Source organism: Polyergus mexicanus, unplaced genomic scaffold (assembly GCF_030449975.1).
Source record: "Polyergus mexicanus isolate NDT 795.1 unplaced genomic scaffold, iyPolMexi1.0 SCAF_13, whole genome shotgun sequence".
Classification (NCBI taxonomy): domain Eukaryota; kingdom Metazoa; phylum Arthropoda; class Insecta; order Hymenoptera; family Formicidae; genus Polyergus; species Polyergus mexicanus.
This window is the reverse complement of record NW_027223333.1, coordinates 8,499,478-8,513,204: the sequence shown is the minus strand read 5'-3', so window position 1 is coordinate 8,513,204 and position 13,727 is coordinate 8,499,478. Positions and strand designations below refer to the sequence as shown.

Genomic DNA, 13,727 nt, shown 5'->3' with positions numbered 1-13,727 from the left:
GATGAGCATGTCCGCGATGAAAGATGAGCCAGCGCGCAAGCGCGTACGAACGCTGGAGGTTAACGTTTATTATAAATTAGCTCCGATAACATGGAGAGCCGAGCTGTTGCTGTTGCTTCTTGTTTCCGGTTACTTGTACACCGTAAACTCATCTCGTGGTTATTAAGGGACGATCGGCGCCTGCGGCCGAAACTTTCGCGAAACTTCTTAACGAGACGTAACAAGGTACATTCTTTACAGCGCTTCCGTGCGGCTCGTCAGTAAATGGCGCGAATGCGTACTCTTGTAATTCGCGAAAACCTGGGCGAATAACTGAACAAAGCTGACGCACACAAAGCCCCGGTGAGTTAGGCGTGTGCGAATAATTATACGGAAGAACCGTTCTGCCCGTTGAGTTTTTTTTTTTTTTTTTTTGGGCCGCATCGGTTCCGAAACAATGGACGGCATCGTATCCGCATGTTTATCGCATGTAGAAAAAAAAAGATTATGCGCATTGCATACGTTGTATCGGGAATTTGTTGAAAGTTATGCATCGCGAATTGTCGCGGCGGGTTGATTGCCGTCGGCGACAAAATTGAATTTACACGCTTCTCCGCAACGCATATATATTCTCGCTCTTTCGTGAAACTATCCAAAACATTCGCAAGCTTTCCGCAAGCGTGAAATTGTACGCGTTTCCTCGCGACGCTCGTATAACAATCAGAATTATGTACCCCTAATGAAATGAGGTCTGTCGCGTATTCGAAAGGCGCATGAATCTCCGGATAATGAAAGATCGCGTTCACTCGCGATGGAACAAAGTCTCGCGAGTGAAGGAAACTTCTGACTATCTGATATTTCCGCGATATGCCGAGACTTGGCTAAAGCTGCAGTGAGGAAAGTTTTTTCCTTCCCCGCGGACATCAGCCGCACCCGTGTTATCACCTGCCAATTTATCAGGCTAAAGTGGTGTGACCTCTGTCTACTCATCACTTTTTTCCCTGCGTCTGTGCAAACTGTCGCAATAAAATGGCTCGTAAACTCGGCGCGAATATCCACCGTTGGCTTGTCAAGCTCTTGACGGCGCCGAGCGAATAGGGATTTCCTGTTGTCCGTTGCGCAAATACACGGACGACACAAACACCGCTTTAGTATTGTCGGGAATATAATCTCAGAACCATAAAAATAGATCGTAACAAAATACAAAATTCCAATTAGCGCACATGCCGCTCTTCCTTACAAATTTAAGTCTTTCGCTATCTTCGTAACAACATCAATTGGCTTAATCTTTCAAAAGTCACGAATCGTAAATATATCATTTTTAATAGAATAACTTCAATTAGTGGTTTTTAAATTTTTTACTATTACCATATATCGTTTTTCAGTGATTTCATGTATTTAGGCGTAAACTTTTTCAAAAGTTCGACAACTATAAGAGAACTCTCTACTAAAACACGTTACGATACGATTCTTTCGAAAAATGCATCTGGTAAAAGGAAAGTATTTACGATGTCGAATGTGTATACAATATATAGCGTGGAGAGCCTGCACCTGCCACAAAGGAGATAAATTCAGACGTGTGCGAATCCGGTTAGCAGCGCGAATCAGCAGGGTGCATAAATGGACAAAGTGCGCGGAAGGGCATAGCGTAATGCGATAGAAGCAGCATCGTAGGACACACATAGGTAGGTGCAAGAAGCGATACTAAGCGATAAGAAGTCATAGAAACAGCAAGAGTGACGGAGACAGTGAAGAACGATGGATTCCAAGTGCGAACGCGATGTGAAGGAATAAAAAAGGAAGAGTGTATAAGAAAGATCGACAGCGATTGAAGGAAGGGGGAGAAGGATAAGAAATTTCGACTCTCTATATCTATATATACGGAGCGTATGAAAAATGGTACAGGTTCGCGATAGTCGCTGTTTTTAGTCACCCGAGAAAATTTTCAGCCTCAAACGACTTGCACTTTGGGTAATAAAAATGAAAATCTTATTAAAAATGCAGTTAATTGCAAAGTTTCGTGAATATTTTCGCAGCTTGTGACTCAAGCTCTCGTGTATCTCTATACGAATGTTGGAAACTAAGAGAGAAAAAAAATTGATGTTTTAGTTTCATGTCTTAATCGACAAAAAATTGAGCAAACTCGTGATATCAATAAATTCCAGTCCCGTCACGTTTTAGCCTGGGAAAGGGATTTTTCGGCTTGATTTCGCGTCACGATTCGTTCGCGGCTATTTCACGTTAATCTTACGGTCATCTAATCTTACATGTAGGAGCGCATGAAATATTTTTACTTTTCTACATTGCATTATTTTATTTTGCCTGTTATATTATCAGAAGCAATAAACATAAAATTTGAAATGTCTCTTTAATTTCTTTAATATTTTATAAAATTTTTGATACAATTAAATCAAAATCATCTAAAAACTTGTATGTATACTATAAATAAGATAATAAAGAGATATATCTTTGTGTGCGAAATTAAATGGGCAGAGCATTTTGATTGACTAGCAAAATGGTTCAATTTCTATTGTGAAATTTCTTATCGATTGTTCTCCTTCGTGATTTTTCGGTCGACTCGTACCTTAATCCGATCCTGTTTGCACGTGCGGTAAAACATATATTCTCGTAGTCGAACATTGAAAAATCGCGGCCGTCAATCTGTAGCCGTGTGAATTTTTCGAAAGAAATCAAATGTCGTCCGTAGCAACCTGACTCGAGCAGCATGAGCGGAATACCTAATTCCAAATGAAACAACCAGTCTAACCTGATATCATTCAGTCTACTGATTTCCTGAATATTGAAGCAATCAATAGTATGCAAATATTCCATCGCAAAGGAAAGTGAGACGACGAACAGAGAGAATCTATGGGACTACTATTTAGCATCTGAGAAATTGCGAGACCCGAATCGTCTCCGATCGCATTAGCGCATTAGATTTCTGTTTAACATCGATCCCTTTCCGACGCTGTTAAACGATCCTCTGTGTAATTTCCGCGAATTGGCATTAAGCAGCTTCGTCGATTGAAACTAAGTAAATACTTTCAGCGCAGGGCTCATTTTGACGGGTGACGACAAATCACGACGTTCCAGAATTAATAACCTGGCGCTGAATTCTCTAATAGGATCAGATTAACTATGACATTTAGCATTTTGTTCACCGAGAATGATATGGAAAGAAAAAAGAAATTCGAGCGATAGTAGATGGCGTGGCTTCACGGACCTTCCGTAGTCCCGCCATCCCGTAACGAATGCAAGGCAAATAAGGTAGATGGAAGGAGAGAATGGTGGAAGTTTAATGCTCGAGTCCTTGGCAGTCGAAATAAATTAAACACAATCTTACACCGTGCTTCTGCTTAGTTCTGCTCGGTACTTTGGCCGTTGCCTGGATATCCCGAATTTCGTTTTCGTCTCTGTAGATATTTATTCAGCATCCTCGCCCCGTTTCTCGCCAGCATCTTCACCTCACTCGCAACTTCCGACGACGCCCTTGTAAATTAATAAGACTAGGCAAACACACGCAAAGGAAGAGAGGCAAGACCCTCGCGCGAAGGATTAACGAAGAAAACGAGGCTAAACGCATTCGTTCTCGCTTGCGAAAAAATATGTGCAAACATCTCGCGAAAGTGCGACCTTTAAGGTCACCTTCATTTATTCACAGCTGAGTTGCCAGCCGACACCGCGCGGCTGATTCCTCGGGAAAGAGAATTTTGTCGAGCGAAAAGGAAATCCGCTGATAAATATTAGCTATCACGAGTCGCGGTTCAAATTTATTAGCGACAACTCCTGAGGAATCTCCTAAAGCTACAATGTCATGTCGATATATATGTCTAGACGCGTAAGTTTAGACATATAAATCAAGTAAAACGATTTTACGAACAACAAAAGTCAATATTTCCCTCTTAGCCCTATGGCAAATCGAAACATTTGAATACTCGCGCAATCTAATATTTACAATGCCAGATTTTTCTCTTAATCCACAGGAATTTTTATATTGAAATTCCGTTATTCGCTTTCGTCCGCAATTTCCTGAGCGGGAATTGAGGATTTCAAGACGTTACTCGAGATGACGTGCGCGCATTACTCGAACTGTATGATTAAATTCTCAAAAGCAGCGGGTGTACCTCCGATGTGGTGGAACGATTCGACGTCTACTTGAAGTGCAGATGCAGTATAGAACGTAGAAGGGGACTTCTATGGTGGATAGGTGGCTGCACATACATAGGTGCAAAAGCAGCCTCGAAGATGCAACCGAACGTAACTACCCTAATTCTCGAGAAGTCGATGCGTCGCCAGGGTTAACGAAGCGCCCCATACAATGGATGCTTCTAAACCGAATTACCTATCCTTCCCGTATAATTTCTCAATTTCGTCATTAGGAAATCGCGGTGCGACATTTCGTTATCTAATCAAACTAATTTTCAGCTTGCCGAGTCAGTCGTTGATAAAATAATTACAGCTGATACACATATGAGAACTGACTTCGTCATTACGAAATTGGAATTAACAGGAACGCTGCAGTGATTAAAAAGACGATTCCGTCTACTATTCAATTGACTATGCTGATTGCTGCTGGCAAAGTCGCAAGAAAAAATTAACTCGCAAAAAAAAAAGTAAAAACACGAACGTATAATTAAAGCAGTCTACTTCATACGAGCTAAATAGATGATTGAAAATGTAGAACCGCTGCTAACTGTACTGTGTACCATCACAATGCATGTACTCCTTACACGTAGCAGCCATGAATACGTGTAAAGCATAGGAGAGAAACGCTCGACGGCAAATATTTAAACACAGAAGCAATGATTACACGATGACAAGAGGTATAGTCTTGCCGTCTAATTGCAATAGTTCCAAGTCAATATTTATGCAATACTCAAGCAGATTATAATTGAAAAATTATTTTAGTTGGACTCCTTTGAGAGAGAGAGAGAGAGAGAATAAATTATCTAGCAAAAAATTATAATTGACGCAAACATAATTTATATATCCATCTATATCCATTACACGAGTGTGAATCTTTTTTCCGGCTCAATTAGATGAACACGTGATAATCGCTTCATTTTTCACGGTACCTTCTTTATTTCACAGTTGCGAAAATTGTGAATGGTACTCATGCGTTGCAAATGAAGTAACAAGCGCTCCATCGGAAACCATTTAGGTATCGCTCAAGCGACCGCACTCCTGAAATACCAAGAATAATAGTCCATCGAAAATCAATTATCGGCTCTAGCATTCTCTTCTGCGTCGTTTAAAAAATCGCATTCATTATCCTTGGCAAGGATCGCGCAGAGAAATTTCAAAGATGATTATTCAAATTCCTTTGACATTATCAATCGATGATTCATGTTGTTTGTATTATAATTTCATCGACTTAAAATTCAATATAAACAAAAGAGAAAAATTGTCACAATCGTCGCTAAATAGATCGATCGAAACTCTCGTCATGATAAATGCTAATGCACATTTTTTACGTTAGCTTTTCTTTCATGCACATTCAAATATCTTCGTAAAACCGATGTCATTACAGTTCGTGTGAGATGCGTTTACCAAAAAATTCTCGTCCGGACATAAAATCTATGGTCCTCGTATCCGATCCTCGCTAAAAACATGATTTGTGTTCGCGGCGTTTGCTATTTATTATTGTTCTCCGTGTCGGTACGTTCTCGCGAAGAGAGAGCATTGTCACTTTACCGTGATTCCGCGCCTAATCTTTCGCGATTTTCTTTTTCTTTCGTTGCTCTCTTCGATCACGCAGGTACTACACGCGGTTTAGATGTTGTGTGCGAGAACGGAAACACTTTGTTAACAAAATTTTTTAAAACAAGCTTCTGATATATTTGAAAACATTTGTCACATCTTGGAATTTTTTTACTGACGTACGTAACGAAAAAGAAATAAACAAACTTTTAACTCACGCAACGATAACTCAAAAATTATTCATCACAGCTAATATCTCGCAATTATTTTTCAAATAAGTCACAATATCGAATTAGTTCATGTGTTATATTCCTAATATTTATTAATAACAGAATTAACATGTTATAAATTACGTTTAGAAGGTATAACGTACAGATATATAACGATATATATAATTATAAGAAACTTTAACATAATTAATTCACAATTAGTCAAACGTTCCTCGACGAATTATTCTCTGGAAAAAACAATAATATATTTTACAAGATGCGCGGAAAAGTTTTAGCTTTCTAGTACGCTTTATTTAAAGTCGCTACGATATTTCTAAACGGAGATATCGGTGATTGTATCGATGCGCAATCATATTCGCGGCGCGACGCAGCGATACTGAGCCGATGCGTCACCACTGTGGCAGGCGATCAGCTGATTGCGGCTATCTTGACCTATCCTTACTTACTCACGTGCCGCGCGCATTCCCTACTGTTTACCAAGCGCTACGCATTTCTTACAATTAATACGTCGCGAAATTTTTAAAACGTTGTAGTTTGACGAAAAATCATCGGAAAGACATGAAATAAAGAGAGACCTTTTTATTATTTACCGCGCATATTTGTTAAAGATGATATTATTGTGATACGGACACGTGCCATTTTTATGCCGTTTTAATTAGAAATATCATAAAAATAAATTTCGTAAAATAAATATTGTAAATCCTATACAAGAAAATTTCTAATATTTTATATAAAATAATATTGTAATCAAAACCTCAATATAAAATTCTCTAATTAAAATAATAACAATATTATAATGTTCCCAGACAGCATATCTCTAAAAGACATCTAAAAACGACTTAAAGACTCTCTTATCGTTCCTTAGACATTTTTAAGATGTCCTTTAGTCTTTTTTATGCTGTTTAGTAGTTATAATAAAATAATGATATTGTAATAAAAATTAATATTTTTCAATGCAAAATATAAATATTATAATAAAAATAATTTTTGGCTGTAAAAAATTTATTACAGAATATAAGAAAACTATATATATATATATTTGCGTTTCCATAAACTTCTTTGAAAATTCTAACTCATTACGTTAAAATTGTTACGTCAATGAAAGCACGAGGTGTTAAGATTACGAAATATCGTCGCTACTTTTGAGAATCCATAACGTTGACACGAAACTGCAGTTCTGGTTGCACATTTAATATATAAGCTTGGAATACGTACTTACACTTTGTCAGCGAACATGTTGCGCGCGCATTGCATACGATTACGACGGAAAAGGATGAAATTTGCCGAAGTTGCTGCGAAAAAGCTTTTCGCGGTTTTCCCTCGCGCGATTTACGAACCAGTGCGAGCTATCGTAGTCACAAAGAAAATAGCGAGCTCCTTGTAAGCATATGAGTTGAGCGAACGGGCGTACGTCGTCTGAGAAATTCTCTGTCGTCGTGGAAGACAACACGGAGAAAATTACTTTGCTGGTTGCGTTGTTGGAAAAGTAATTAACGCATTCATCGAGAAAGAGAGAGGAAGAGAGGAGAGGAGAAAGGCATGTGAGAAAAGAAGAATGAGACAGGGAGAGGGAGAAAGAGAGGAAGAGTGAAAGATAGAAAGAGAGAGGGAGGGAGAGAGAGAGAGAATCGAGCATACCGGTATTCTACCGGGAAGTTTGCTAATTTCATGTACTTTGCAGTGCGTAATCAAATGGAATCGGTATCGATCGCGATGTGTAACCCTATCCGCCCTGTATCCCTAGAGGCAATGCGCGAAATGCTAAATAATTTATCACGAAGGTAGGATCATTTTGCGAGACAACGGATTGGGGATCTACCGACGACTCGATAACGTTCGGAACAAACCGGAACAAGAATTTAAAGCCGGGGGCGATGAGAGATGTAAAGCCACACCAGGAACTATAGAATATTGCGAGCGCCAGAATTACGCCGGCAAACGAGATTTCAATGCGACCAGCTAAGTGAAATAGCTAAGTTAATTATGGCGCCGTTCTCTAATCGAGTTCTTCTTTACGCTATTAATTATAGTGTAGGACGAAAGATAATATAGGAATATAAAGTACGCGTCTCAAGAGACGATAATATATTATATTGCCATATCTGTATAATATCATTCTAGGATTATGCAAATCGTTCATTTTGAAAGTAGTATAAGACCGATGCTTGAACATAATGAAAACTCCAATAATATGCAAATATATGAATCAATTTTTGCAAAATTTGCGACGTTGAGCTGACACAACTTTTCAAAAATAAGCCGCTTATATATTTTAATCTATCTACATAGTTTTATAAAAGTATTATCACTCGTTAATGATCATCCTGTTATTAATCATCCCGATTTTGTCTTGAATATTGTAGGAAAAATACAAAATTAATATTTTCTCGTAAATGAATATTAAAAATATATTAAAGAAATTTAATACAATTTTGCGAGATAAATATGTGAAAATTTAAGGATATTGCAATCTCTCTACAACACTCGGCTCTCATAATTTCAAATAAGCTATAAATTTTCCTGCAAATTAAATTATAAATTATAAAGACAGCCTCGTATGCGTATGTTTTATCTTCTATATATTGTATAATTTCAGATTCATTAATCATCATCAAACATTGAAGAAAGCGCGATCACATTATGTTGCGAGAATAATAACCGGATTATTGGAAATAAATAGATGATTAATCATGGTGCAGCCATAATAAGTTTACTCACCGGACGGTACCGCAGGTGTCGCTCGGCGAAACTTCTCGTCGAGACTGTACCGCACACAACTTCAATCGAGAGCTCTCACTCGCTTGAATACGAATGTCGGAAAAACGCAGCGAATTTCGTTCGCGCATAACGATTAATCTGCTACAACGATCGCCCGGCAGCTTCCGCAGCACTCCCGACACATTTTTGCACACGCGATGTACTTTTGCCGGATAAAAAATACGAAAAATACGGAACGGCTTCACACCACGTCTATCCGACTCGACTGGCGCGAAACTAATATGGCGTAATGTATGCGCGCACGCTATTGGTTGATTTGAATACTTTGAGAATATTCAAAGCGCGAGAATATAAAATAAAGAAAAAATAACCTTGCAATTATAACCATATAAAAGATATATATATATATATATATATATATATATATATATATATATATATAATAAAACTTTTAAATATAATGAAATAAAAAATATGTTAATCTTTTCTAATATATAATCTTTTTCGGATGTCATAAAATAGATTATAACTAGAGAACAGATTAAATAAAAGATATAAATATAGTAAATATATATGTATATAAGTTGCGATTTCTACGATTAGCTTTTATATCAGAAATATAAACATACGCCTTAAAATCTTTCTTAACTTTTTCTTGTGTGTGCGTAACTCTTTTCGTATATGAAATAATACTTTTTTGCATAAACGTAAAAAAACAATTTAGAAACAAATCTGCTGCATATGACGTATATGATATAAAGAGGAAAAGATCAAAGGGAAGTATAATGATGATTGATATGAAAAAATGCAGCGACTCTTAACGCGGAAAAAATAGATTATCGAATAAGCAAAGAAATGAGAAGACACGCAACAGAAGTGTGAGCGCGAAATGGACCGGGAATCGAAGAGGCATAGAGGGGGAGAATAGTTGGTGCGTTTGAAAGTTAAATGGACCGTAGACAAAATAAACAGGGACGAAAGAAATTTCCAGTCATCGCACACGTGAACCCACGCGAACGACGCGGGAAAACGAGAGACGGAATTTCGAATAATACTTTTTTTCCTGCCTTACGCCATCGACCTCCTTCACCCTTTCTCTCTCCTGCTCCTCCTCCTCCTCCTCCTCCTCCTCCGCTCTATTCCACATCGCGAGAGAATACTTCCGAAGAATTTTCCGCAACGCGGTCTCGCTGGTACCCTGAAGGAAATCTCTTAACGCGATCAAAGTTTTCCTCGAGAAAATCCTTCGAGAAGTCTCATCCCGAGTTCAAAGGTAAACCTTTTATCTGAGACCTCCAATATGGAACCCTCTCGCCTCCGTTACGACATTTTATTCCATCTTCTTTCTTCTTGTCGAGTCAACGTATCGCGTATCTACGTTTATATCTGTATCATTATTATTTCCGCTCGATGCATACGAATCTAAATTCTTTCGAACGGTATGGCGTTTCGAAGCTGATAATATCTAACATTAGTTCAGATTTTTTAATATCAGATTCAAATTTCCATGACATAAAATAACTTTTATATTTATACGGGACAATAAAATTTATGTAGATGCCAATAAAACAGAAAGAGAGAATGTGTTTATAGGAATATAATAGACTGATGAAAAGCCTGAATTATATAAAGATATCTACTTGCTTTTTCTATTTTTTTTTCTTATTCTTCACAAAACATAAGTTGATTGCGTACAAAGTTTGCATATATTACTAATATAAATATATTTCAAGAAATACAAAAGTGCAATCTTATACAAAGCTTAAAGTGCTATAAACATATAATGATTTTAATCTTAAATCTAAAAATTATAGAAAAACATCAATCGTTTGATATATTATATATTACACAAACTATCTATTTTATAAATTAACATTTTATGAACCGAGTGCGTCAATCAATATAAAATCCAAAAATTTTTGTTGAAGGAAAGGGAAATAGTTTTAATTCAGATTTATATTTGAAAGCTATTTTTGTTCTCTTAAAAAATATTTGGCGCTCGATTTAAAGAAATATGAAGATAATTTTTAATGTGATGGTCACAGCATATTATAATATTTAAGTGCTCATAAGAATATATAAAATTTTATTATATATTATGATATTAGTATATGAATATTATATAAATTATTCTAAATCCTTGCTTTATATAAATTATGCTAAATTCTTACTTTATGAACATTTAATTGTTAAATCTTTAATATTAAAATATTTGCAAATCTCTCAGACAACTTTTTAATATTCTTTAATATTTTTTATCTTCTTACATCTTTTTTCAGAACAAAAAAATATTAATTTATTAAATATTAAAAAATATAATATATGTATTAGAAGTATGTTCAAATAAAACATAAATTGAGATTTTCATGGAACAACGACCTTAGTCTATGTTTCAGTTGAACATATCTAATATATAAATCATATAAGATATATACAATCTTTCAGCTATGTTATGTTTATTTTAGAAATAATATGGAATAGTTTCAACTTTGTTATAAAGCAAGGATTCAACGAATATTTCTCACAATACGATAAGAAGAGTCAGCTGTATATAAATGACAATCTCATATGATTAATAATTGAATACAATTATCTTTGGTAATTTATGGCAGTGTTTTATTACCAACGTGGCGAGGTTGCCGGTATAGCTTGCTGATTAATTAAAGAAGGTCCGCTACAATAACAATATAAAAGATTTAATCTGGAAAATTAAAAAAAAAGTTATTTTCTCTAATAAAAATCTCTTACCTCCAAGCGATGAGAGGTGCCAATCGTTCAGTTAATCTTTGGTAATTTCTTTCGAGTTCTCGCTGGTAATCTCGCTGATCAGGACCAATTAAATTCTTATTGCGTCGTAAAGCATCAAGACACTTTTTCTGGAAATCTTTAAAGCACAGACGAAGTTTGTGCTGCAATCTAGTCGGCTGTGCATTCTGTTCGCGCAAACCAGACAGAAATACGATCGCTACTTCGGCAGGTCCTTGATTGACAGTTGTACCGATGCAACCTTGAAGAACCATCTGTAACATCTTTGCATCGGGTGGTTCCTGAATGGTCGCAGCAGCCACCTAAGAATATATACAAGCACATGCATTATATTACAGCAGCCACCTAAGAATACATACAAGCGCATGCATTATATCACATATAATAAAATCAAGATATATTATAAAATAATATGAACAAATGATAGATACTTCAGCAGTTTTTTTCTGTATATCTTCAATTGCCACTTCAATAGGACTCAGAACTATTTGCTTCCGAGCTACGACTCGAATTCTAGTTTTCAGATACGGGAAATGTGTTGCCACTGTTAATATCGTTTTTCGTTTGCACTGTTCGCGCAGTTCACCGTGCGCCTTGCCGCCAGGAGTGAAAGGTGTTGCATAAACAAATCGTTCTAAAAATAACATCATAAAAAATGAATAAAAAATTACTTGCAATAATGAAACAGTTTATTTAAATTGTCGCTTACTTATATTAAAATTTCGATGAAAAACTGTAGGTCTATGTCTGAATTCATGTGCTTCGAAGTATGGCTCCACGTAAGTGATCTGCACATAAGCTTTGTCTGGTTCCAATTTGCTAGGATCCACAGGATTCGAATCCTTTATTATAACTATATTCTCCGCGCCGAATCTCTCGGCATAAAAGTTCTCGAGTCGTGAAAATATTTCCGGAAGTTTCGTCAAGGTCGGTTCTTTGTAAACAAACTCTTCGCCCGCAAGATCGCCGAATCTGGCACCGTAAAAACCAACTCTGAAATATGTGCCGAAGACGCGTTTCCCAGCCAACTGTTCCACGCGCGTATATGCTTCGTGAAGTTTGCTATACAAGTTCAAAAAAATATTTTATGTAAAGCTGAGAGAGAGAGAGAGAGGACATCTTTCATAAATTACAGAATCATTTGAATCTCCTTACCCATGAATGTTAGCTAACTTCTTGTAGTCATGTGCAGCTTCGGCTATAGGCAGCAACACTCTGTAGACATCAGGTATAGCTTCGTACATTCCAGCTGCGTGAAAAGAACTAGCTGCATGTTCCAATAATCCTGCCAATCCACTTTCTGAAAAATCAGGACCTAAACAAAGTCCTTCTTCCCTTCTGGCCAACACGTCATCGCCAACGGCGCTTTCCTCTAAAGCGTTTGGTGTCACGGCGTTCAAAGCGACGGCTCCTACAGGCCGGCCGCCGCCGCCAGGTTCCAATAGATGAAGATATTCCGCTACCAGTGCAGCACTGTGTACCAAGCACATCGCTGCTTCTGTATGATTCTTTCTTTCCATGTGCTGTTGAGCCATGTTTGCGAGCCAAGTTAATCGAAGATCGGGTGATCCTTGATAACCCTTGGCGATTCTACACAAAATATAAATTTACAAAATATATATGCCTTAATTAATTAATATTTTTAAGCAAAAGTCAGATTATTATTATCGAAATCTTACCTATACATTAAATCCAACAACATTTCAGGATCCTCTTGAAATTCTTTCATCTTAACAGTATCGGAAAGAATCATATGAAGATTAAATAGTAGATCCTTGACTTGTTCGGGGAAACTCGTATCTGCAAGTTCTGTGTCCCTTTCAGCATATACCAGCACTGTTTTCAACGCTCTACGTAGTGCCCCTTCGCTAGGAGCTCTTCCTCTTCCAACGAGAGCGGATAAGGACGTTGTAACTTGCATCTTAACGCGTGCAAAATTCTACAAAAAATATAAGGCTTAAAATAATGCTTTTATAGATTACCAATACCAAGATCACAGCTTACATTTCCAATTTCAAAATTTTGTCGCATCAGCAAGTATAGACTCGCAGCTGCGTGACTTCTGACAGCGCTTAGTGGCGAGCTACATCGAGTGAGCAATGTTAAGCACAAGTCCCCGCAGCGTTCACTTTCCTCGTCGAATAATGCGCTATGATACTTGAAGACTAGAGCTCGCTGTGTATTGAACATGTGCTGAAGAACTGATGTACTTTGGTTTCTAGCCAACGCTCTTAGCAGCACTTTTAACACCGCTCCAACAACCGCCCCTAAATAATTTCAAACATATCACAATTCATCTCTAAAAAACTTATCATATATTTAAATATATATAGA

General features: G+C 37.1%; 1 protein-coding gene and 1 long non-coding RNA gene across 7 annotated transcripts in view; both read right to left on the bottom strand.

Moving 5' to 3' along the window:
* LOC138938920 (uncharacterized) overlaps positions 1–8,892 on the bottom strand; it is a 97,339-nt gene extending 88,447 nt beyond the window's left edge. Inside the window, exon 1 of the long non-coding RNA XR_011447775.1 lies at positions 8,628–8,892. This is a non-coding gene — a long non-coding RNA (uncharacterized lncRNA). The remainder of the gene's footprint in view (positions 1–8,627) is intronic.
* Positions 8,893–10,472: 1,580 nt separating this feature from the next.
* Positions 10,473–13,727, bottom strand: part of Zir (dedicator of cytokinesis) — a 169,258-nt gene continuing 166,003 nt past the window's right edge. For all 6 annotated transcript variants that reach the window (XM_070306385.1, XM_070306387.1, XM_070306388.1 and 3 more), the window contains 7 exons: positions 13,398–13,660; positions 13,073–13,332; positions 12,549–12,983; positions 12,103–12,455; positions 11,825–12,027; positions 11,376–11,695; positions 10,473–11,301 (listed from right to left, as the gene is read on the bottom strand). In XM_070306385.1, coding sequence (XP_070162486.1) covers positions 11,247–11,301; positions 11,376–11,695; positions 11,825–12,027; positions 12,103–12,455; positions 12,549–12,983; positions 13,073–13,332; positions 13,398–13,660 — 1,889 coding nt within the window. In that variant the 3' untranslated portion in view covers positions 10,473–11,246. The remainder of the gene's footprint in view (positions 11,302–11,375; positions 11,696–11,824; positions 12,028–12,102; positions 12,456–12,548; positions 12,984–13,072; positions 13,333–13,397; positions 13,661–13,727) is intronic.